This window comes from Pholcus phalangioides, unplaced genomic scaffold (genome assembly GCF_987345545.1).
Source record: "Pholcus phalangioides strain wild (caught in Gottingen) unplaced genomic scaffold, Ppha-v1.0 ptg000002l_1, whole genome shotgun sequence".
In the NCBI taxonomy this organism is placed as follows: Eukaryota; Metazoa; Arthropoda; class Arachnida; order Araneae; family Pholcidae; genus Pholcus; species Pholcus phalangioides.
Window position 1 is genome coordinate 7,231,826 of NW_028301595.1, and position 24,845 is coordinate 7,256,670.

General features: G+C 39.0%; 2 protein-coding genes across 2 annotated transcripts; one reads left to right on the top strand and one right to left on the bottom strand.

The window, feature by feature from the left end:
• Positions 1–1,955: 1,955 nt before the first annotated feature.
• LOC149089301 (uncharacterized) lies at positions 1,956–11,360 on the top strand. The gene is made up of 2 exons (XM_089237724.1): positions 1,956–2,161; positions 8,707–11,360. Exons 1-2 carry the CDS (start codon positions 2,117–2,119, stop codon positions 9,691–9,693), a joined length of 1,032 nt encoding a protein of 343 aa, XP_089093850.1. The 5' UTR covers positions 1,956–2,116; the 3' UTR covers positions 9,694–11,360.
• Positions 11,361–14,999: 3,639 nt separating this feature from the next.
• On the bottom strand, positions 15,000–22,288 carry LOC149089302 (uncharacterized). Its single transcript, XM_089239642.1, has 2 exons — positions 21,994–22,288; positions 15,000–16,068 (listed from the first exon to the last, which is right to left on the bottom strand). The coding sequence occupies exons 1-2, from the start codon at positions 22,000–22,002 to the stop codon at positions 15,235–15,237; spliced, it is 843 nt and encodes a 280-aa protein (XP_089095768.1). The 5' UTR covers positions 22,003–22,288; the 3' UTR covers positions 15,000–15,234.
• Positions 22,289–24,845: the final 2,557 nt, after the last annotated feature.

Below are 24,845 nucleotides of genomic sequence, written 5' to 3' on the forward strand. Positions count from 1 at the left end.
GATTACTTAAATAACATTTCAGAAATTTCAAAGTCACGGATGGTAATCGAACTTGCCGGAAGAAACAGCGAAATTCAAATTCTTCCATTCTGATAGCAATTTGATCGATAATAAATAATATCGAATAATAAATTCTCACTAAACGTTGGAGATTTTAAACAGAGAATTCTTTTAAGCTCTCAATGCTGAAAATATTGAAGCTCTACAGAATAAGATCCCCTAAAATTCACGAACAAAACATAAAACAGTATTGAAATAGGCATTTACGGCATAAGAAATTCAAAAAAAGTCATTTTCACAAAAAAAATGTTTGAAAATAGATTTAAAAAAAAGGGTATTTATGGCATTTGGCCTGAATTTCCGAAATATAATTATAAAATCCATTCTTTAAATAATTGATCATTTGGACTTCGATTTTTATTACCTAAGGCTCTTTAAAATGTGCAAACATTTATGACCTAAAAAACAAAGAAATATGACCTTATAATTTTCCCATTATTGCATTGCTTCTTATCTTATTAAGCCACAAAAATTCATCAATTTCCCTTTCTAATTAAAATTTTTTCATTAAATTCAAATGAAAACCCATGCCTAACATATGCATAATAACTTTTCTTCAATAAGTTTTAGAATCGCTCTGAATTTTATGAGATGTAGTTTCGATGTTTATAACAAAACTGCTGTCGTTTAATTTCTTCTAACAAATATTCGAAGAAATTATTCTGCAGAGGTTTTTAAAAAATTCGAAAAAAAATTTACTAGATGGAGCAACATTTGAACAAAGGCTTTTATTGTCAATGAATAACTTTTGTAATTTCGTTGATTGTTTTCTCAAGGTTAATTGCAATTGTTGCTGCATTTACCTTGTGCGATCTGGTGGGCTCCGTAAGATTGCAGAAATTGAGGAGAGATATTGTGAAAATTTTAACCTTTTCGATTGTTTCTTTTAATTCTTTTGATCACGCTAAAATAATAATTAAAACTATTTCTTTTAATTAGTCCATCAAAAACTATTTTGTTTCATTAATCTAAAATTATTTTTTTGATTTCTCAAAAATTATTTCATGTAATTTCTCTTTAATCAATTCTTGTAATTCCTCTTCAATCAATTCTTGTAATTCCTCTTCAATTAATACTTTTAATTCATTTAGAATTATTACTTCTGATTGTTTTAAAATCATTGCTTTTATTAATAGAAATTATTTTAGAATTTTATGAATTATTTTTTCACAGCGTATTCTGTCATTTTGATTTCGGCATTTTTAACATCGCTGGATAATATTTGTATTTAGTATTTAAACTAATAGAAATTGAAAAAAAAAGTTAAATAATTTTTTTTTATAAATTCCCAACTTCCTATATTCTAAATATATATTTTTTCATTTTAACCAAATTATTCATTCACCGATCACATCAAAATGCGCATGCGTGAACAAAATTTACAGAATACAGAATTCTTAGGGAAAGTGATCAAACAAGGAACGAACTTATTTCGGGTAAAAGCGATAAAGGTACAAACAACTTATAACCAACGTACGGTGAGTATATCGACAAGAATCACCTTCTTCAAGATCAAGGCTTCTTTATCAATAATAAGAGAAGAGTTCTTCTTGTTGTAAGGAAAAAAAAAACAAATTGTCCATTGTTCAATCGAAGAGAGAGAAGAAAGTTTTCTCCCACCACCAATAACAACATGGCAAAATTCACGAACGCATAGTAACGAGGACACCAGATTCACATCGACTACAATAACACTCTTCTTTCCCCACCTCTATTACTCTTTTCGTTGTTGCTAAATAAAGTAACCACGATCACTAGGTACGATACTAAATATACAGAGAGAGAGAGAGAGAGAGAGAGAGAGAGAGAGAGAAAAAATGACTACTATATAGCCCTACTTACATACATACGAGTGTATATATATAATAAGAAAAACTGCGAGAGTGTTTTTCGATTCACACGATTACCGCCATTGCACGGCGGACCACATGAGCGTTATCTTTTCACGAGAGCAGCTGAATTTTAGTTTTGAAATTAAATTTATTTAAAAAGAAGAATCGATGCTGTAGAGCCCAATTTCTGAGGAATTTGGTCGATCGATATCGTGAGGATCAAAATGCGTCACGTTAAAGGTTGCTACGAGGCAGCGAATGGTTTTCAAGTAAGTTTGTTTAATTGGTTTAATTATATTTATAATTAATTCATTAAAGGGTCTCACACCTTTAACATGGTCAAAAAGCCACAAAACTATGCCCTAGTAGAAATATTATTATAAGTACCATTTAGCCCGTAAATAATCTTATAAAAGTCAGATTGGGTCAGATGATAAAAGGTCAGATGGGAGAAAAGGAATTTTGGTGTTTTCTTTTCGCTATGATAGTGGCTAGTTCTTCGAGATAGAGTTTTTCAAAAATTACTTCGAGACAGAGAGGTGAAAATTTGTTTGTTTCGTACGGTAAATACAGGATTTTTTCATTCTTCTTCGTGTTTAGAGATTTATAAAATCGCACCAACTTCAAGGCACTGGAATTGTAACATGTTGCCTTGAATTTTAATTCCAATGCCTTGAAGTTGGTGCGATTTTATAAATCTCTGAACACGTGGAATTTCAGCAGCTCTCAAAAAATTACACCGGCAAGGAATCAATTACTGTACTTATGCAGCCGTATTTTGAGCGCTAGATGTACTTTCTAAAATATCAAAAGAAATTAGAAAATAAGTTTGTATAATGGGTTTTTGTTGCATTTGCCGTGTACATTCAAATATCCTATACACCGGACCTTGGAGTCTGAACTTTTTAACGACCGAGAACGAGATATCTCGGCCCGACGCAAATGGAAGAAATTTATTTCTGCTCTCCCCTGTTTTCTTTAGTCGTCGCCACGGAGCTTCATTGTAACCCTATGAGTGCAAATCATCTCCTCCATTCACCTGAGCATTTTGTAAATGTCTTGTTATCGTCTTTCTTTGGTGAGCTCTGTGAATATTCATTCTTTCCATGTGACGGTTTTTTTTTTCTTTTCAAAAAGAGAAATCTCCCTCACTTTTTTCTCCTCCTCCTATTTCTAAAATGCGGATAAACCAATTTTTTTTTGGAAATTTATCGCCGATATTTCAAATAAAGATCGTCTAAATTTGCTGCCAAAAGCCGGTACGCGAAGGAGTTGAAGATACTTGCAAAAAAACCCCAAAAAAACAGGTATTCAACGTATGTAAAACACTGTATTGTCACAGCATCGAATATGCCAGTATTCCCAAGCCGCTGATCCCGGTTCACGGGAATATCCTGCCGGTCCCCAAAACATTTCACCAAATTCTTGAATCCACTAGCGGAATAAGATGGATGCTTCTGAATAGATATTCACGTGAAAAAACAACAACAAATACTGCTCAGCCGTGTCAGTAATATGAACGAAATAGAAAAATCGGATAGAGGTTAATGTAGCGATTACAGAAACGGCGCTGAAACCACGTAAGCAGTGGATGTTCTGTTATGGTAAAAAGAAAAATGCAACCTTCAACCTCAATTCGGTTATTGGGGTGCCGTAGATGGGACTATAACGGCTCATACCCTCCGTCCATCATCCTTAATTGTCAACATTACATTTTCGTCGACATATTTTGCTAAGGGTTCTTTTGGCTTTCTTGGCGTTTTTTGATAACTTCAGTACAGTGATGTGGGAATATAAAAGATGTCTGCCAAAGATTTCTCTAAAAGAGATCTGAGTGTGTCAGAAGGATAAATTATGTTGCCTTGAACATGTTGATGGATGAGTTCAAATTCTATTCTCTATCTCGTTCTGATATTTTTGCATAGAAGAGAAATTTCCATAAATTTTGCTTAAAATAGAGGGACTTTGTGCTGAAAGATGCCTGCCGCCACCATTCAAATAGAACCAAAACTATTTGTTATCAATTTTTTTAACTAAAGTATACAGGGTGCATAACAAACAGTGTAGTACGACCTTTTACTGTCGAGCCGCTGATCCTAAAGGCATACTTTGAATTAGTAAGAGTTTCCAAATAACGTGTAGTACTCAGATATGGGATTCATGTTGCAAAGGGTTGCATAGTTATGAAAATAAAATAAAAATAACTTTTTATACATCCCCCTTACGCCCAAATAGGAAGTCGTTGCCTTGTTTCTCTTGATGCCAACTAAAAAATTCCACGTTTCCAAATGCAATATTCACAGAGATATAGTTGTATTTTTGAATATCTCAGCAAATATTGCACTTACAAACGTGGAAATTTTTTAGTTGGCATCAGGGAAGGCAGGGCAACAAGTTTCTAATTGGATTCTGCAGCAAAGTGATGTCCCTCCGTATAAAAAGCTAACATTTTTATTTTAATAACTAAACAACCCCTCGGAACATGAATGGCATATCTAAGCACCATACATTATTTGTAAACTTTTTCTAATTGACAGTACATATACCTCTAGGATCTACGGTTCCCCAGTAAAATGCCATACCTTATGTTTGCTATGTCCCTGATTGTTGTTCTAAACTGGTGTGCAGCTTGAAAATAAATAATATGCTGCATAATGGCGCGAATCTTACGTGCCATAACACTTGATAATATGACTATTGACCTTGACAATATATAGCTGAGCTGAGCTGAATTAAACTTGTTTCGCCAGTCCCATGCCACTATTTTTTATGGACATTCTACTGGCCTTAGCCGCGGGCCACTAAGGGGGTGGCCTATATTTACAACCAATTTCATTTGACTATAGCAGACAGTTCTATTTTTATTCAATAGGTGGCAGTAAGACTCTCAGCTTTATGATGTTTCTGTATAAGGCCGGTATTACACTATTAAAGTTTGATAAAAGTCCTATTATAAATGTTGAAAAATGCAGCCAATCAGGTCAACAGTTCATTTTCTAGAATGTAACCAATAACCTTATTGGTTAGATTTTTCAAGTTTTATAATAGGACTTTTATCAAACTTTTATCAAACTTTTATCAAACTTTTATCAAACTTTTATCAAACTTTTATCAAACTTTTTATAGTGTAATACCGGCCTTATAGTCGATTCCGAAATATATATATAGTAAGTGTAATACAGATATTTAAGTGGTGTCATCTCGAACCCCCAGCATCTGTAAGGGCGAGGTTCGTGAGTTTTTTGGTTTTTTTTTGGTTTTGATGGAGTTTCATCAATATAAGTTATAAGTCCCGATACTCTCAAAGTAGTTCCTTCTCTCAGACTCTATTTAGCAATTAGAATGTCTTCATATTCTGATACACATGGAAAACGGAGCTGGCCTAAGTTATACACCAAAATGAATTCTTAAGACTTTATACAAATACAAGGCCGCAACAGGCAAAATGTCCAATGAGGTGGCTGAGAAAAAGATGCCCACAACAAATATGGATGCCATACAGCAACCCTATTCATGTTGATTATCTTATTCTAAGTGAGCCTCCCGATTTTTAACCCAACATGTTTATCGTATTTCTTTTTAAACTAGCCAATTGTGTTAAAATTTACTACCCCCGGGGGTAGAACGACTCCTTCACTAGCTATCTTTCACACCAACTAATGCTGAAAAATATTTAATGGCCCAACTGTTCAACCCTTTGAGCAGCAATGACGAGATATCTCGCCTTCATAAATGCCTCTTATTTTAGTATTGGCAAGTCCAGATATTTTGTGAAAGATTTCTTAATCAGAAACCGTTCCAAACACCCTATCAATTTGCAACTGCTACAGATTTCTAATTGCCGCATAAAGGGTTAAAAAACATGAGGAACTAGAATGACCATATTACCCGTATTTCTGTATATCTTGACTTTTTTAAACGTTTAACATTCAATTTTTAGTTTGATGACAGTATTTGAAATAGTTGAATGAAAATTAGGGGCCATTCAAGTATTACGTAAGCATTTCATCCATTTTTAACCCCCGTGACCCCCCACACCCCTGTCAGAAAAATTTCGTCAGCAGCTTAGAATATTTCATATCTTCAAAAAGGGGTGGTTGATGACGTAAGCAACCTTCAAACCCCCCCCCCCCTTGTCATCAAAAGTCAGCGAATATGAACCCCCCCCCCCCGATGCTGACGTAATACTTGAATGACCCCTTATGCGCGATGTGTACGAAGTCGTGATGTGTAAAATGCGACGAAAATGTCTCGCGATGATCTTTTTCCAGTTATTTAATTCGTCTAAAATATTAGGCATTTTATGTTTTCGAATGGGTTAACGAGACCGAAACTTGAATTTAAATTTGATTTGGAACGATTGGAATGTGTGTGTGATTGGATTTTGTTTTCTATCAAACACGAATACTTTCGAATGATGTTGAAAATGACCTACTTTAGTAAAGTATCAGATACACAGCGATGGACTTTTCAATAGGTAATCGCCTCATAAATGACATTTTTAAAAAACCAAAAATTCTTTTATTCCAGCCTATAAAAATGACTACAAATTTTTTCCGGGAAAAATGAATTATCAAATTATAATAATACGGATCAACACTTTTTCATCTTTTCAAATGCTAAAATAGCCGACAATGTTTTTTTCAAATGATAATTCGGTCGTTCCCTTTGCAAATGATAACTTAAACACAACTTTTCAAATTATAACTCGGTCACCTCCTTTTGAAATATAATTTAGCTAGAAATGACTTTTTAAATAGATAATTTAGGTATTACTGACTTCCTAAATTGATAATTTAGGTATTAATGGATTTCTAAATTGATAATTTAGGTATTAATGGATTTCTAAATTGATAATTTAGGTATTAATGGATTTCTAAATTGATAATTTAGGTATTAATGGATTTCTAAATTGATAATTTAGGTATTAATGGATTTCTAAATTGATAATTTAGGTATTAATTTATTTCTAAATTGATAATTTAGCCAAAAAAACGATATTTACAATTGATAATTTACCCTAAATTACTTTCTTTATTGATAATTTACCCTAAATGACTTTCTTTATTGATAATTTACCCTAAATGACTTTCTTTATTGATAATTTATCCTAAATGACTTTTTTTTATTGACAATTTAACCCCAGGTGACTTTTTTAAAAAAATGATATTCCGACCAGAAATTATTTTTTGAATAATATGCTGGAAAATAATGCTTTTGCAAAAGATAATTTCGGCCAATGAATGACTTTTAAAATGATATCCCGATCAATGACTGAAGCAAATAATATCGCTGGAAAATTTCACCTTCCTATTTTTCCTCAAATGCTAACTTGGCCAACAATGACTTTTAAAGTTATAACTTAGGAAACAATTATTTTTCTTTTTTCAGTTGATAATTAATCCTTCAAATATGATCGTAAATCCTTTTTATTTTAAATGATATTCCGGTCAATAGTGACATTATCAAATCGTGTTTCCGTTGTTTTCTATGGGCATCGTTTTTGAGCCACCTCGTTGGGCAATTTGCCTGCTGTAGCCTTTGCATTTGCATTTACATTTAACACTGACTTTTTCTAATGCTAATTAAGTCGACAATGATTTTTTTTTCAAATAATAATTCAGTCGAAGAATGAATATGATATTCTGAACAATAATGATATTCATATAATGATTTTACAAAGAAATCTTTCATTAAATCATTCTCTCTCTCTCTCTCATCTCTCTGATTGAATTACGATTAGATATTTCTATAAAGGGTAAGTTTTAAATTTCAAGAAACTGACGGTTATACGTAAGCTGACCAATTTTCCTCGACAGAAATACGGGACATCGGGATTCCAAATACGGGAAAATACAGGACACCGCCAATTATCGCCAAAAATGACGCCAAAACCGAACAAAGTCGCCAAATATTGTTAAAATAACGGAGAAATTACAATGGCGGGAAATGCAGCATTACTGCTAATTGCAGTGGATGAATTCCCCGAAAAAAAATTTTCACTAAGAGAAATATGGGAGATTCATATACTCATTTATAGTTGTAGTTATCATAATATAATTTATAAGTTGAAAATAATTTCAATCTTTGACTTCAATAAAGAATAAAAATTCAAGTAGGCTTCATGCAAAATACGGGAAAAACCGGGACACTTTTGCTAAAAAGTCGGGACAGCCAAAAAAACAGAAAATACCGGGACTGTCCCGGGAAATACGGGACGTATGGCCACTCTACTTATACGGCATGACTGTGAGCAGCAGGAATGCTCTCGCCGTACTGTAAAGTACTGTGTTGCATAGGGCACCCCTTAAACTCATAAACAGTTTGAGAATTCACAAAGATTGAAAGAATTGGCAAACTTGAATGCGGTTTGCGAAAAAAATTATTCTCACGAAGGGGTTTGTTTGTTGTTGTTCTTTTTTTTTGGGGGGGGGGGGAGAGGGATGTTGAAGCAGTTCAAACTTTTGTCAATAGAGGGCGCCCTTTGTGAGGATAATAAATTTTCACAAACATCATTCAATTATACGAATTCTTTCACTTTTTTACACAATTTTAAATTATTTACAAATTTATGGTACACTATGCACACTTTCAATATGCACACACGCACAATACACTAATTTTATATATGTTGTATATTTTGATAGTATTTTGCAAATCGAAATTAAAATTAAAAGGCCAAGAAGGGAATAGAAATTATAAAGTTTAAAAAATGAAATAAATTTGATTCTGTCACAGAGTAAAATAACGGCTTTTCTTTCTCTCAAAAGATGGCGGTTGATGTCCAAATGTTTCGTTTTTTTTCTATTTACAGCTCCTCCTACTGTTTTCCAGTCTGGTTGCGTCTTTTGCAGCACAAACCACCGAAGCGAAAACGCCATCTAAACCATCGACGATAAACACGACGACGTCATCGTGGAAAGCCATCGAAAGTTCGAAACAAGACAAGGCCCACAGCGCGTCCGAAGAGACCTCTTCTTACGCTCTGAATTCAATCCCAGCTCTACCTCTAGTCATCATCGGACCCGCTTCGATCGACAACGGCGGCGGTAATCGCCAGCCGCTCGGTGCCGGTAACGATCAAAATTGGTACGGATTCAACCGATTCATCACCAGGCAACAGAAATCGATGCCGATGCAAGTCGATTCCTCTCTACAATCGACTCAGGGCTACGGCATGGGTCAGAGATACAACAACCACGACCAGCGACACCATTACCAAAATCAAGGCAGCGGCGATAACCGGTACGCCAACGCGGGGGTATCCGGGAACGCTTACGTGTACGAAAACGCTCGGCAGCGGGACGCTCCTCATCATCCGTCTTACAACGTGCGAGCCGTCCATCCCAGGCAACAATACGGAGGTACGCCACCTCGCAAAGGCGTGCCCGTTCTCCTAAAGATCATACCGCTAGAGCTGACGTCGCAGTACATCCAGGAGGCCCTGAAAACAATGTCTTTCATACCGTTGCCCGTCTCTGTCCTCGGGCACGGCCAGCATCGGAGTGAGCGCGGCCACCATCACCAGAACAACGAGCCATCCGGTCAGTACATGGACTACGGCAGGCACGCTCGCACTTCTGCAAGGTACGCTGGTGGTGGCGGCGACGGCGGTGGTACGACTTATGCTGACTACGGGAATGGAGTGATTATCCAGCAGGGTACCGCGTTCGATCCCGAACTACCTCCGCCGTCGTCACACGTCGCTACTCCCCCACGGAATCCGGCTTCGGTCGACGTTGTGTACGACGATGACGTCGGGGTGATGAGCTATTACGGTGGCTATCCTCGCGGGCGATGATTGAAGGCAATCCAATGACGCCTAAGCTAGGGCCGCACTAGTGTCCAGCCTGGCTCTACGGGGTGATTCAGAAAAGATGGGAAAAACTTTAAGAGGTGATGGTACACACCAATGCAAACAATTGTCATCAAAGAATGACATGGTCTAACATGAAACGCAAGAGAGCGGAGCGGCTGTTTCGCAACGCACTAGCCCGTTTGCATTTCATGTCAGACCATGCCATTATTTGATGACAATTTGTATTGGTGTGTACTATAAACTATTAAAGTTTTCTGAATCACCCTGTATAGTCATTTTCCAAATATTTGCTTCTGATGTTTCCTCCCTCCCCCCCCCCCCGCCTGTTGCAATGAAGCACCAGTGGCATAAGCTGGCTACGCACTGGCCCAGCACCGCCCAATGTTCCTCGGAGAATATTTGCTTCCAGAATGCTCTCCATGTGTTGGCGCACGTGCAATTTTTCTCCCTAGTCATTGGATTCAGTCACCCATTTTTGTCAAATGGCTTGTATGTTGCATCGAGTTGATGGCTGTCTTCATGGGGAGAACGACGCGAGTAATTCGAAACTTGCGAGCACGGGGCAAGGGGAGTCACCACTATAAATCTTTGCTAACTTTTCCGACACAACTCTGCCTCTTTTGAGGTAACGGAAGTAAGGTGCTTTGCATCAGTCCGGGGTTGTGAGCGGTTCTATCTATCTATCCATGTTGTGGCTTTTGGTGTTCTCCGATTGAATTGTGGTCAGATGAAGTGGAAAATCGGGAAGGAGAGGCTCTTTTTTTTAATTTTCGTTGGGGCTGGAAGATCTTCGCCGTAATCTTTGACCAGTCTTCCAATAACTTCCAGCCTCCAACATATGACGACTATTTCCAATGGTGGAGCGGCCACACAACTCGCCCATAAAGCCGAGGCTACACTGGTGTGCAACCTGGCATCAATGCGTTCCAAGGTTGGTCATGGGCGAGTACTGTGGGTGCTCTACCATTTGCAATGATCGTCAAATGTTGGAGGATGGGAGGTATTGCAAAGCTGGTCGAAAAGAACTACCCAAGGTCAAAGGAGTAACCTTGCTTATCGATCTTCCGATTCGTCTAGCCAGACATTGGTCGAAGAACGCCAACAGTCACAATGTGGGGAGTGTTCTGGATGCAAATATTTTCCAAGAAACATCGGGCCAGGCTGGACCAGTGTGTATCCAGCCTATGATGATGGTGTTACATTGCACCGCCGGGGGAATAAGAAACAAACATTGGAAGCAAATATTTGCGAATGAATACTGTGCCAGACTGGATAAGAGTGTGGCCGTAGCTCGACCAACCTTAGAACATGTTGGACCAAGTTGACATGAGTATAGCCCTAGGTTCAGCTACTCGCAAGTTCATAACGCACACAACATTGGACGCATACACAAGGTCATTTTCAGCATCTCACAATCATATTGCATTTCACATTCATCAAAGTGTTTGTTCCCATTATTCTGAACCAAAATTCCCATTATCGATATCAGCTGTGATTAGAACTGTTATTCCAGGACGACGACGGCCTTGTATCTCCTGTAACTAGGTTCGTGATGCAATAGTGGTGTAGTGTCTTCCAGAGTAGATATGACACATGCCATAGCCTGTACTTATGATAGTGCAATAAATTTTTCTTTTGTGTTCCGTCAATATATGTTCATTTTGTCTATTCTATTTCATTAGATGTGTACTACATAGAAACAGGAAAACATACCCCATCCCTCCGCGGGCAAAGTTGGAGACCCCCAACTCGTTAGAAAGAAATTCTACCTATTGCATACAAATCCACTTTCTCTGAAAAATTGTAACCGGATCGCATTATCACGAGGACCCCCATTCCGTGTTCTAGTGGACCCATGTGTTGAGACGACAGCTCATAATTTAACGGTGTGCCTCCGACTCGCAGGACGATGTGACCCTCCAAGGGCTTCCATCCGGTTCAAGAGAAGTGTTGCGGAAGTATGTGTTATTTATCCGCTTACTATGTGCTGTCCTTGATTGGTTTAGTTGAACTTTCACATCAATGTGTACGGATGCCACGAAATATTTCTCTCTCTCATTGTATGCCAAGTAACGTCACTAGACGAACGTCAAACTTTTGACTACCTGCTGCAAGTCGGTGAGCTGCTCACTTGAGTTGAGTGTCTTGCATGGGTTTCCAGCTGGTGTTCCATGAAACCCCAGGGTAGTGAGCCAGTAAGTAAGAGAGCGGGAAATGACCGAGTGATTGAATGCAGTAGTTAGTGAGTGACAAAGTGGTTATTGTTGGTGAGTGGGCAAACTAGTGAAGGAGCGAGTGATAGAGTGAGCGACCTAGAGATGGAATAAGTAACCTAGTGAGTGAGTGTCATGATGAGCGACCCAGTGGTAGAGTGAGGGATCTACTCTAAGTGAGCGAGTGAAAGAATGAGTGACGTATTGAGTAAGTACGTACCCTGGTTCCGTGACAGCTTTTTTGTGGTTCCACATGATCAAACGCCACGGAACCCGGATAACTTTCAAAGAAAAATATTTTTTGTTACTAATAACTCACAAAACTACTACTTATTTTGAACAGCCCACATCCCGATCAAAAAGCATATAAGCATTTGGACACGTACCTAGAACCACCTGGAATATCTGGATAGATACGTGCATATGCTGGATGTCCCTCAACCCTATCGTTAAAACGAGTGGGGTGATAGACACATCAAGACAAACTATCATCATAATGTCGGCAGTCAAATTTCTACAGTCGTAAATGATTTTTTTTATCGCATCTTGAGATGGAATTCAAGTCAATTGGCGCCAAAAAGGCGAGGAAAAACCGTTCGGCTTTACATGTACAGTCGACCCCACTTAATCCGGCAACGGATGAACAGATACCCCGCTAAAACGGATGGAATCTTGTGAAACTAAAACTTCTTTTACAGAGACGCTTTACATAACATTCCCGATCATTAGAATAATTTCAACAAATTTTCCCCACTTAATCGGATATAACGATTCTGACGGCAACTTAGAATGTAATATATTAACGACTACGTACATAATATTTTTATTAGATAAAACATTGCCAGTTGAGATTTATATAAGAAACCTGGACTCTCGTGGGGTGCGAAGCGTCTAACCTGTATTTTCACACACAGTCAAGTTAATTATTCACTCACTAGCTGAAGTACCCGGCGCTGCCCGGGCTTTACGGGCGGCTTGAACTTGAGAAAGGTGACGTGATTTCAAAATTGAAACTGTGTAGAAATATTAATATTTATTTTTTTTTGTGTAAAACAACAATTATTAATTTCATGCTTAGCACATGCATGACTTCCACTGATGGCGGGAACGCAACAACGGCGTTGTGAACCTCAGATGGGTGACGTGAGCTCAACGTTCTGAGTGTGGACCCCCGTGGGGGTTGGGTTACTAGACGTCCTTTCTGATGCCATTTCAAGTGTCCTAATTAACATGACTGTATTTGTGGGTTTTTCCATCGATCAATAGACATCGAAATTTCCAATATTTTTTTTTGTTCTGGCTGTGTGTGTGTGTCTTTATCAGTCAGAATACTTTACTTCCCCAAACACCAACTCTGGCCATATCGCTGTATTGAAATTTACTGCCATTAGTGAGATGGGTTTGAAGCAAAGGCGCTGTCTATCGGTGGTCGCCTCGAGTTCGTAACGGAAAATATCAACGGTGAGAATACTGGCGTCATCTCTAAACTGACGTCACTAAAAGTGCGAACACAGACACCCTCCTTTCTCAGTTTTCGAATCTGGTAACCCTTTTCTTTCTTTCTTTCAAACAGAACACAACTCAGGGCAATTTACAGCCTAGTGGGTTGTGCCGCAAGTGTAAGCGTGTGTACCTAACAGTCTGAGTGAATTAGAAATTACCTAGTGTTGTGTCTGATTTTTCAGTGCTGCCATCTATGTATCAGAAGTGAAGTGTAACGATTGAATATTTGTAGGCCTGTTGCTCTTTGAGGCGAAATTTTTCAACTGGGTGATCAGCTCCCACTCGAAGTTGGGAACCAAAGAAAACCAACTTCAGGCGACCACCACTGTGGTCGGGTGTATTTGGGGGTTCGTATCTGGGGCCTCACGGTGTGAGTCCGTCAACGTGACCACTTAACCAGCACAGTGGCAATCTCGTAACCCTGCGTGAGAGGTGGTTTTTTGAAATCTTATGTTGACAGTAACCTTCCTCTTGTTTTGATGGTCGTGTGCAAAATTTTATCAAGATCGGAATAAAACTGTAGCTTTGTATGAATTACACACACGAACAAAAAAAACAAACGGACACTCCTCTTTCAAGTCCGTCATTCTATAAAGTGCCAATTATTATATAATAATTGGACCGTACATTAAATAAATGCCTGGTTATTTCAGGCAAAGTATGAAATTTTCCATTCATAAAACATACATTGACGAAATTTTCATTAGATAAGCCACAGGATGGCAAATGCGCCAAATAAAATAAGAGATTTTGGTTATAAATTATAACTTTCAATAGTTTTTTTCCCCACGAGAGCCACAGGGAAACGTTTGCGGAAAAAAATTGACGATAATTTTGTGAAATTTTTGAATTTGACCCAAAAACCTAATAATTCATTTCACTCCTCGACAAATCTGGACTCACGAGAGCCACAGGGAAACCTTTCCCGGATGTAAAATAAAAAGTATCACGCTGCGGCTCATCCACTAAAAATATCTATTGAAATTTATAATTTAACAAAAATCTCTTGTTTTATTTGGCGCATTTTGGCATCCTGCGGATTATTAAATGAAAATTTCGTCAATGTTTGTTTTATAGATAAAGAATTTCATACTTTGCCTGATCGTCTTTCGTCATTATATAGAATGCCTGGGCAAAGTAGGCCTATAGAATAAAACCGGTATTTCATACTTCCCCTGCAACGATCAGGTATATAATGCCTAGGCATTTAGTAGAAAATGACGGATTTCATACTTTGCCGGAAACACATATAAGACATTTTACAACCTGTACTAATGGTGATTGAATTGTTCCTCGCATAATTGAATAACCCGCTAAATCAGATATTATGTTGTGGAACCGTTGATATACATTTAAGCGGTTATCATCCCTTTCATTTTGGCTGTAGATTTGTGGGACAGCCTGTATATTAGATAGATAGCGCTAGTATATCAGCTGGTATCGAAATAAGTTTTATTGTAAAATTATTAAAAAAAGAAACTAACGCAAAAAAAAACGAGAGAATTTTTTCGATATTCTTTAATGTTATATCACAGAATAAACAGTTTCGACGGCATTGCCATCCATGGCTAGATGCGAAGAGGAAACAGCAAATGTGCTTCAGTGCGTATTGAGCTCTAACGTGGCAGGCATAATCTTGTCTTGTTTCAGGAACCGCAGAAACAATACGAAACAACCCCTCACACGTGTTTTCTGAGTTCCCCACATCCGACATGAAATTTGGCTGACACACATGAAGGGGGAAAAACGCAATGATATACATCTATATGTAACAGCAGTGAAGTGTATAGTTACCGGTGCTTACGCGCTACGTGGAATGGTATTTCACGTAGTAGGAGTAATGTCCATTCTTATCGGATTTTTCTCCCGATAACTCTACTGGTGAAGATAACAAGTGCTCTCCGTCTTCCAGATCTAAGCCCTCTGCGAAATCAAAATCCCCATCGTAGTTTTCAAGGCCTTGTCCTAAACCGTACCCGTAGCTGCGTAGTCCCCCGAGCCCGAGGAGTCCACCAATGTATTTCCACCTCGGGAAAAGTTTTGGACTGTACGAGCCGAGCAGTCCCGATCTGTAAGAACCAATGACGGGAGAGAATTTCCCGATACTGTGGATGCCCTTGCCGCTCTTGTGGTGCCCGTGATGATCGAGCAGGCTTCCGTGGTGGCCGTGACTGCTGCTGCCGTGATGGTGGTGATCCTTGTGGATGCTGTGGGAGTCGGCACCGTGACCTCCCTTCTTGTGGTTCGCGTGGTGTTTCTGGTGGTTGTAGCTGTCCCCGTACGCGTGAGCGTGGCCACCCTTGTCGTGGTGCTTGTGTTCCTTCTCGTACCCATAGGCCTTCTCGTAACCGTATTTCTTCTCCTTGTAGTAGGCGCCTTTGTCGTGGTACTGCTTTTCGCTGCCCTTGCGGCCACCCTTCTCGATTTGCGATCCGTGCGAACCGCTGTCGTGGTGGTTGTGATGCGAGTGCTTTTTCTCGTCGTAGTGTCCGTGGTCCCCGTGGTGGCTTTGACCGTGCCCACCGTGACTTCCTTTTATGAGTTTGAAGTCACCTTCGTCATAGAACTTTGAGTCGTGATGTGAGAGGTGGCCAGCGTGCGTGAAGGCTAGTGATGCTAGGCAGACCACGAGGAGCAGTATCTGGAAGCACATAAGAGAAGATATTAGCCATTTTATAAAGTATTAAAGTAGTAATGTTAAAGTATCAATCTCAGCAGTGCATCAATGGATTACAACCAGATTTAAATTGACCATTTTTGTCGCGCCACGGTCATTTTTTTGCACACGAGGGACCTACAATTAGACCGGGACCTACAATTTATTGCCAATTCCGAACGGCAGGCTTGTTCTTTTTATGCTCGTCGAGAGGTTGGTGCGCTAACCCCTCGATGGGGGCGATTCCCTGCGGTAGCAATTGTTTCTGTGGTCATGTCACCGTTTTTGTTGTACCCCTGTGTCAGAAAAGTTTTCTGACAAGGACGAACAGAATATCGAACTCGCGGACACCTCTAAACATCCTTCGGTACTTTAGGCGAGTATCTTATCGACCTGGGCTACCGCGCCCACCAGATTTAAATGAAAACTATAGAAAATTGCGAGACTTAAGAATGTGCCTCCAGGGGGGATGACGAAGGAACGCATGATTTAATGTAAAGATCTACAGGACAGATTTCCAGAACAGAGTTAAACTCAGAGCCGTAGCATGCTTTCTCGGGGCCCTGGAGCATACATTTTCTTGGGGCTCCCTTGAAAGGGTTATATATATATATGCAAAAAGAAAAATTGTTCGTTCCCCCCCCCCTCTTTATTTTCCAGACTTCAAATAAGAAACTGTTAAATTTCTAGGAAAACAAAAAAATAAGTGTATCTTTTTTATGTGTCACCCATTCAGCTCGGGGGCCCCAGGACATTGCTCCGGTTGCCCCCAACCTAGTTACGGACCTGGTTAAACTGTCATTGATATTATGTCGCGGATATAATTTCATAGTTCAAGACAATGGGTCCCTATTACACAGTACTGCCTAAACTTTGAGGCACGAATGCGGAGCGGTTACCCATTTGTAAAAGTCTCTCCGCATAGAGCGGGCAGGACTTGGCGCCCTCAGTTCCGGCCCTGATAACGAGTAATCACTATATAAATCAGAAGATAAATTGGTACCTATGATACCAAGTAACGCCTAAGCACGAAAATCTGCGTGACATGTAAGTAAAAATAAAATTACAACAGTATAATGAATGAAAATAATGAAACGCAACATTAGGATACAAATACAAATACAACGCCACAACAGGCAAATTGCCCAACGAGATGGCTGACTTAAGAACATCATGGATCCCCGAGCCATTCTTTGGAGGCCCTACCTACTACTGCTACACCACACATGCACCCCGCGGAACCCCCAACGAATCGGTACATGCGGGAATGTGCGTGTACGTGTAGTGAAACCTGACGTGAAGTTTTTTTGTTTCTCTGTAATGCTTGTTATGTGCAGTGCTGCCACCAGTTTTTCAAACTATGAGTGAAGTGTTATGATTGAATGATTTATCGTTGTAGGACTGTTGCTCTCTGTGGCGAGACTTTTTAACGGGGAGATCGGCTCGCATTCGACCACAGAAAACCAACTTCAGCCGACCACCACTGTGGGGTTCGAACCCGGATCTTCGCATTGCGAGTCCGTCACTATAACCACTCGACCACCACAGCGAAAAACTCATTCCTGCCGCTACCGGGAGTCGAACCCGGGTCCCTCGATTGCCGGACGAGTGCTCTGACCACAGAATTGATTATAGTAATAGTATGCAAAAATATGTGATGATGCTGCCTTTTGCATTTTTGCATATTTTGATGTTTAGTTTACTAAAAAATTCATATGATTTTCTGTTGTGAACATTGAAAGTTTTGCGTAAGAGCATCACATGCGAGTCTCTCCTGCCTCGATATTTCTGTTCCATTGCTTTCATATCTCGATGAAACCTCCCTCCTTGGTTTCTCATTAAATTGACCCGGATTGGCTAGAAATTTGTCCAAGTGACAATGGAGAAAATGTACTTTTGATCTCATATTAGCAATCAATTAATCAAAGCTTTGAAAATTGTAAAAGTTTATTACAAATGAGAAGCTCATTTTTTACCAATAAAATCTTTTACGATCACGGACGTAAGATTGCGTCCAAACGAAAGTGGAATGAATTCAAACAAGTTCTCTGTGTTTTCTTTCCCCTCTCTCTTTACCATCGCGAAGCTTTGTAGTATTATCAACTTCCTACCAGGTCCTATTACCTGAAGTTTCTTTTTCTTTCTACACTCCTGTTAAGGATTTTTTTCCCTACAAATATAATATTTCTTTCTACTATATGCATGTAAGAACGAAAGAGAGCATGTAAGATGAGGGTGAAAAGAGGACTAAAAACTCTCTTATCTATCTTATTCATTATTACTTTTTCCTTATATATTTTTTTTCGCTTTTCCTTCCTTCACTAACGTGCAGTTAGGTTAGGACGAGGTTACCAGATTTATCGCCGTTTCGTCAAATACAGATAACCTAAATTTGTTGTTATCCGCTTCGTGGTTAGCCAAATTATTGATAACTAAGATGAAACATGGCCAAACGAAAGATTAGCTTTAAGTCAAGGGCGCTAAAAATTTTGAATCTTTAATCGTATGAATTTGAGGATGATCAAACGTCCCTGCTCCCAGTTCATTACATAATTCAGTCGAGAAACATTTGACGAATGTATTAGAAGCACTCACCACCTTTATTCAGTACCGTGATGAATTGCTTCTCTAAGCCAGGACTGGACAAATCCCGGGAGCCATGTCGCCAGGGCGGCTAAAAATTGGTATTATCACGTAAAACTTTCTTTGTGAAGTGACAAAATTTGAAGCTGAGAGCAACACAAAGTGTTTTGAATTTATAGCAGCCTATCTGCAAACATAGAAAAAGGGCCACTAAGGGTCTAAAAGGGTCACTTTTATGCCCGGAAAAAATTAAAAGAAGCGTTATTTTGGACTGTTTTCTTCGGGAAAAAACTTTTTTGACGAACAAAAACTTTCTTTGGTGCCTAAATTGTTTTGCGATTTGTCCAACCCTACACTAAGTCAAGTTTTCTATGATGTGGTGACAGACCTGTTTTTTCTTTCTATTAACCCAATCACTTACTGCGAATATTCGTTGTTACTCTTCGTATAAACACTCTGTCGTCCAAGTACGATGTTCACCCTCTCAAGATCAATACATGTGGAATGTTGATGTCTGATGATATAAATGTAAAAATATAGTGAACTAGCTGTTACCCGCGGCTTCCCTCACGTGGATTCAGTAATCTTATAATTACTCGGCGATGATTTCCCCACATAGCATTTGAAGGAATCATGAACCCCATTGAGAACAGAATTTTCAAAAATTCCCTCTGAGTGGGTATCTACATCATAAAATATAATACTGATCAAATTTCATATTTATAGCTTTAGTGATTTCGGTTCGACCATGATTGCCCCACATAACCTTCGAACCGCCTTATCACTCCCATTGTCAGAGGCTGACTTTTGAAAAATCCCTTTCTTCTGAGGCTCTACATTATAAAATAAAATTACTGACCAAATTCATTTATAGCTTCGGTGGTTTCGACTTGGCGGGATTTCTCTATGTAACCTTTGAGCATCCTTAGGACCCCTTTAGATATCGTATTTCAGAAAAACCTCCTTCTTAGTGTATTTTCACGTCATGAAATATAATTACTGACAAAATTTTATAATTATAGATTCAGCGGTTTCAGCTCGGTGAGATTTCTCTATGTAGCATTTGAACCCCTCCACTTATGACCCCTTTGATGATCGAAGTCTTGTCTTATTTATCCTTTACGTCGTGGAATAAAAGAAGTAAAACTACTGACCAAATTTCATATTTGTAGCTTCGGCGATTTCGGCTCAACGCGATTTCTCTATGTAACCTTTGAACCCCACCATGACCCCTTAGGGGGTTTAATTCCGAAAAACCCGTTCTTACTGAGTCTTTATGTCATGAAGTAAAACCACTGACCAAATATTTCATGGTTATTAGCTTCACCGGTTTTGGCTCGGCGATGATGAATCAGTGAATCAGTCAGGATATGTTATTTTATACGTATATAGATAATATATCTGAGAATGAGTAAAAATCCGCCGCAAAATTAGTGACTACAGACTACTTTGAAATGTTGAGATTATGCATCATCTCAAAACTACAGCCAGTTCGGGAAATCCATCACCAGTTTTGGTATCAGCATCGCCAATACATTCCTAAAACCGTCAAAACCTCTTTGGCAACTTGCATTTTTTTTTTTTTTTGAGTAGTGTTGTTTATCAGTTTTTAAAATGTGGCACGGACCCACCTTCTCACTCACTTCGTACATCAGAAATGGCTTTCGATTCGGTAGCTTCTACATAAATATGGCTTAATTTTTTAATGACGAGTTGCCAACATAGCAAATACTAGAGAGATATAGATGGCTTTTTTCTCAGCCAGAGATATCAAGGAAACAGTTATTTTCCGGATATTATGCTGAGGTGAGCTCGGAAAGAAAAGTCATCGCGTCTCCGCCGGGACTCGAACCCAGGCCCTCTTGCATACCGGGCAAGCATGCTACCATCTACACCACTGGAGACACATGAATCTGCCTTCCTAATTTCACGCACTGTGTCGTGAGGCGCTGAAGTAGAGGCATTAGTAGCCTCTCTTAACTTCAGGGGCCATTTCCTGAAGTTAAGAGAGGCTACTAATGCCTCTACTTCAGCGCCTCACGACACAGTGCGTGAAATTAGGAAGGCAGATTCATGTGTCTCCAGTGGTGTAGATGGTAGCATGCTTGCCCGGTATGCAAGAGGGCCTGGGTTCGAGTCCCGGCGGAGACGCGATGACTTTTCTTTCCGAGCTCACCTCAGCATAATATCCGGAAAATAACTGTTTCCTTGATAGCAAATACTTATCCTACAACATTCGGTCAATCAATAAAATATTCCGAATATATATAGTGAAACTTCGCTACACAACGAGATAACGGATAATCCCTTAACAACGATATAGTTTTTTTCTAATCTTGTTTGGAGCTGCTTATTGTCTAATGTTAAACTGCTCTGGATACAACGACATCCTTTACTACGATAAAACCTTCTATAACCATATTTTCGACAACATTTCGAAACAATTACAACGATATTGTATTTAGTTCATTCAAAATCTCTCTGATATATTTTTAAATTCCTCACCAGTGTTTGTTGTTTCAGAAACAGGAAATTTCGGCCCCGAAATTTCGGGGGCGAAATGTTCACTCATTTTCACTCATACATTCAGGGCTGGGGGAATGCCCTGAATGTATGATTGACCGAGTGAGTAACCAAGTATGTGACTGACTATGTGAATGACCAAGTGTTTTGGTGGGTGACCGTTTGAGTGACCAAAGGAGTGACCGTATGAGTGACCCCCACTCCACTCATCTGGTCACTCACCCACTCACTTGTACAACCATACGGCCTCTCACCTCTTCAACTGGTCACTCACGCATCCACTCACTTCGTCACTCACACGGTCAGGGAAGGCGAAATGGCTGGGTTGAAAAACGTCTGGGGCGAAATGTCCAAGTCTGAATGCCGGAGGGGGGGGGGGAAATGTCGGGGAGAAATTTCCGTAAACCGTTTTTCCGAGGGAGTTTAGTAACATCTGTATATTTTGGGCCATCTTCCTTGAGAAAATGTCAATGAACCTACTTTCTGCGTAGTACACAAAAGTGCTGTGTGGTAAACTGCTTTACAGTGTGATTTATTTTTAATTAATTAATTTAATTAATAATAATTAATCAATTACACTTTATTGTTGCGAATGAATGCTGAAAAATGCATTTTATGGTAGCACCAACAACGCCGGTTCAGAAAAATGATGCCGACAACAGCATAATTTCGATGACGACTCATGATATAATATGCTACCTCTCTTTATAACCCTAACCTCTCCACAACGATATTTTTCCCTTGGTTCGTTATATCGACGCCACCACCGTATTTCTGGTATGGCAAGAGAAATGATCTACTCACCGATCTCATATTTGTATCCAATCGAATATCCACAACTCCACTAAAACACTAATAATATATTTTTTTCTTAACTGCACTGCCTTCACTCAGAGAAGACGGACATATTTATACTTTTTTGTCCGACTGATAATAATAATAATTATGACAAAAAGGAAAAAGGGTCACCGAAAGGGGTTTTTGCTTTTTGTTCTGCGTCCGAACCGGTGTATATTGAGCACGTGCTCAACAAAATCACTGTGCGGTTCGCCCTAAATCGGGTTCACCTTGTTCCTTGGATAAGTCTCTCTCGTTTTTATCTCGGGATCCCGAGGGTGACAGGCACGGACGACACACAAATAAACACATTCACGTACAAGATTATTATGGACGCCGTTTATTCCGATCGTTCGACCAAAACGTTTTTCTTGTTATTATTTGTTTTTTTATATCTTTTTTTCCCCCGGTATTTCGTAATATCGAGGAAAGTATTCAAACGGATCGTTCGTAATGCCGGCTGATAGAAGTCTCGAGAAATTTCCACGCCACGCTTCGCGGTCATAGAGTAATAGTTTGGCGTCACGTACAGAAGAAAAATGACCTTAACGATTTGTCGAGGCAATTAATTTCGAACTAAATTTCAATTAAAGCATTTCAGACAATGATGCAATAATCGTGAAACAGTTGGTATCATTATACAGGACGTTGCAAATTTATATCTTTACAAGTTTGAAATTTAATAACTCACAAAGTATTGACTAACTTACGGTTAGCCCCGTATGGCGAAAATGATTCGCCATACGGGGGTTCCCCGGAGGGAGCATTTATTTTCTCAATGTGAAATACATACATGCATATACACCCTACCCCAGACAGCACCATCAACATCTCGCGAGCAGCGAATCCGGTGCTTACAATAAGTATTTTACAATAAAGAAAAAGATAAGCATATTATTGCATTGACATATTGTCAGCATATTATTGCATTGACATATTGTCAGCATATTATTGCATTGACATATTGTCAGCATATTATTGCATTGCCATATTGTCAGCATATTATTGCATTGACATATTGTCGCATTGACATATTGTCAGCATATTATTGCATTGACATAATGTCAGCATATTATTGCATTGATATATTGTCGCATTGACATATTGTCAGCATATTATTGCATTGACATATTGTCAGCATATTATTGCATTGACATATTGTCAGCATATTATTGCATTGACATATTGTCAGCATATTATTGCATTGACATATTGTCAGCATATTATTGCATTGACATATTGTCAGCATATTATTGCATTGACATATTGTCGCATTGACATATTGTCAGCATGTTATTGCACTGACATATTGTCAGCATATTATTGCATTGACATATTGTCAGCATATTATTACATTGACATATTGTCAGCATATTATTGCATTGACATATTGTCAGCATATTATTGCATTGACATATTGTCAGCATATTACAACAATTGAACTATGTATGCAGTGATGAATTATGTATATATTGTTCTACACTTTTTTAATTATTTGCTCTATAAGAGATCCAGTCTTTTTGTTTCTTATTAGTGCTTTGAATGGTGGGACTTTCATTCTTAAAATAGATAACTTCTCTGTTTTCCTTCCAAGCTTCGCATTTATATATTACCATAGATGTTTAACATTACTGGTCGTTTTCTGATCAAAAATGCATTTGGGAGACATTTTATGAAATCTTTCTTGGTATACCCCAAAAGCGCCACATTGTGTCATTGAACCAGTGCCGTCTTAACGCATGGGGCCCACCCGGGCACGGCCCGGGGAGCCTCAAGAGAAGAGAGACCTCACAAAAATGAGATCCGGTAGAAATTTTCTAGGATTTACCAGATAGGGCCTCCGAAAAACCACTTGGCCCGGGGGCCCATGATACTCTTAAGACGGCCCTGGTCAGAACTTGATAAAAGTGGAAATCACCCTGCACCATGTTCAATGACACTTTTGTAAATATTCCATAGGTAAATCTTCCAAGTGAACAGTCCCAATGTTGCTGCCAGTTTTCCATTATGGGTTTCTTAATCGGGTTTTTCGATTACGTCGATGAGATTTCAACTTCATTTCTTAGGTTCCGATTATGAGCCTTGACCGAATGGAAGACTATTTTGTTCTTTTCAGCTAAAGTTTTCATGTTATGTATATTTCTATCTTCGTTATTAATTTTTCTCAATGTCTGTAGTACCGATTGACTACTTCACCAATCACCAACTCTGGCCATATCGCTATAGTGCAATTTACTGCCATTAGTGAGATGGGTTGGAAGTGAAAGCGCTGCCTATCAGTGGTCGCCTTGAGTTCGTTAGGGAAAATATCTTATCAATATCCTCCCTAGGGTTCGAACCCGGGACCCTGACAACAACCTTCACAATGGTAGACGAGCATCTAACCACCATGCCACTCGGGCACAGTACCGATTGACTGTCACTATAGACGTAGGCACCTTCTAATTTGTTATTGTGAATGTGGTCTTTGTGAACTCACAAAGTATAAAAGATATTTACGTCCAGTTTAGTGCATATGATGCATAAACGCATAAAGTTTTCCTTCTGTATTTCGTGTAGTTCAACATGCGCACCACTAGTAGCGCAAAGTTCACCAGGCCTTGTGATTGCAACGCCTGTTCTCTGCGATTTGTCTGTCGGCTGTAGGGCTTTGTAAACAGTTACTGTTGCAAACGATTACAATTTATGAAAAACACAATTCCAGAATTGATGAAAGAGACAATTCCACAATTGATGGAAATTAAGAATTAATGGCACGAAAAAAATTCCAGAATTGATGAAAACTCAGAATTAATGAAATAATCACGTGGTTAATGAAA

Coding starts and splice junctions, on each gene's coding strand:
- LOC149089301 (XM_089237724.1), top strand. CDS start 2,117: ATGCGTCACGTTAAAGGTTGCTACGAGGCAGCGAATGGTTTTCAA. Junction 2,162..8,706: donor AGGCAGCGAATGGTTTTCAA/GTAAGTTTGTTT, acceptor TTCTATTTACAG/CTCCTCCTACTGTTTTCCAG.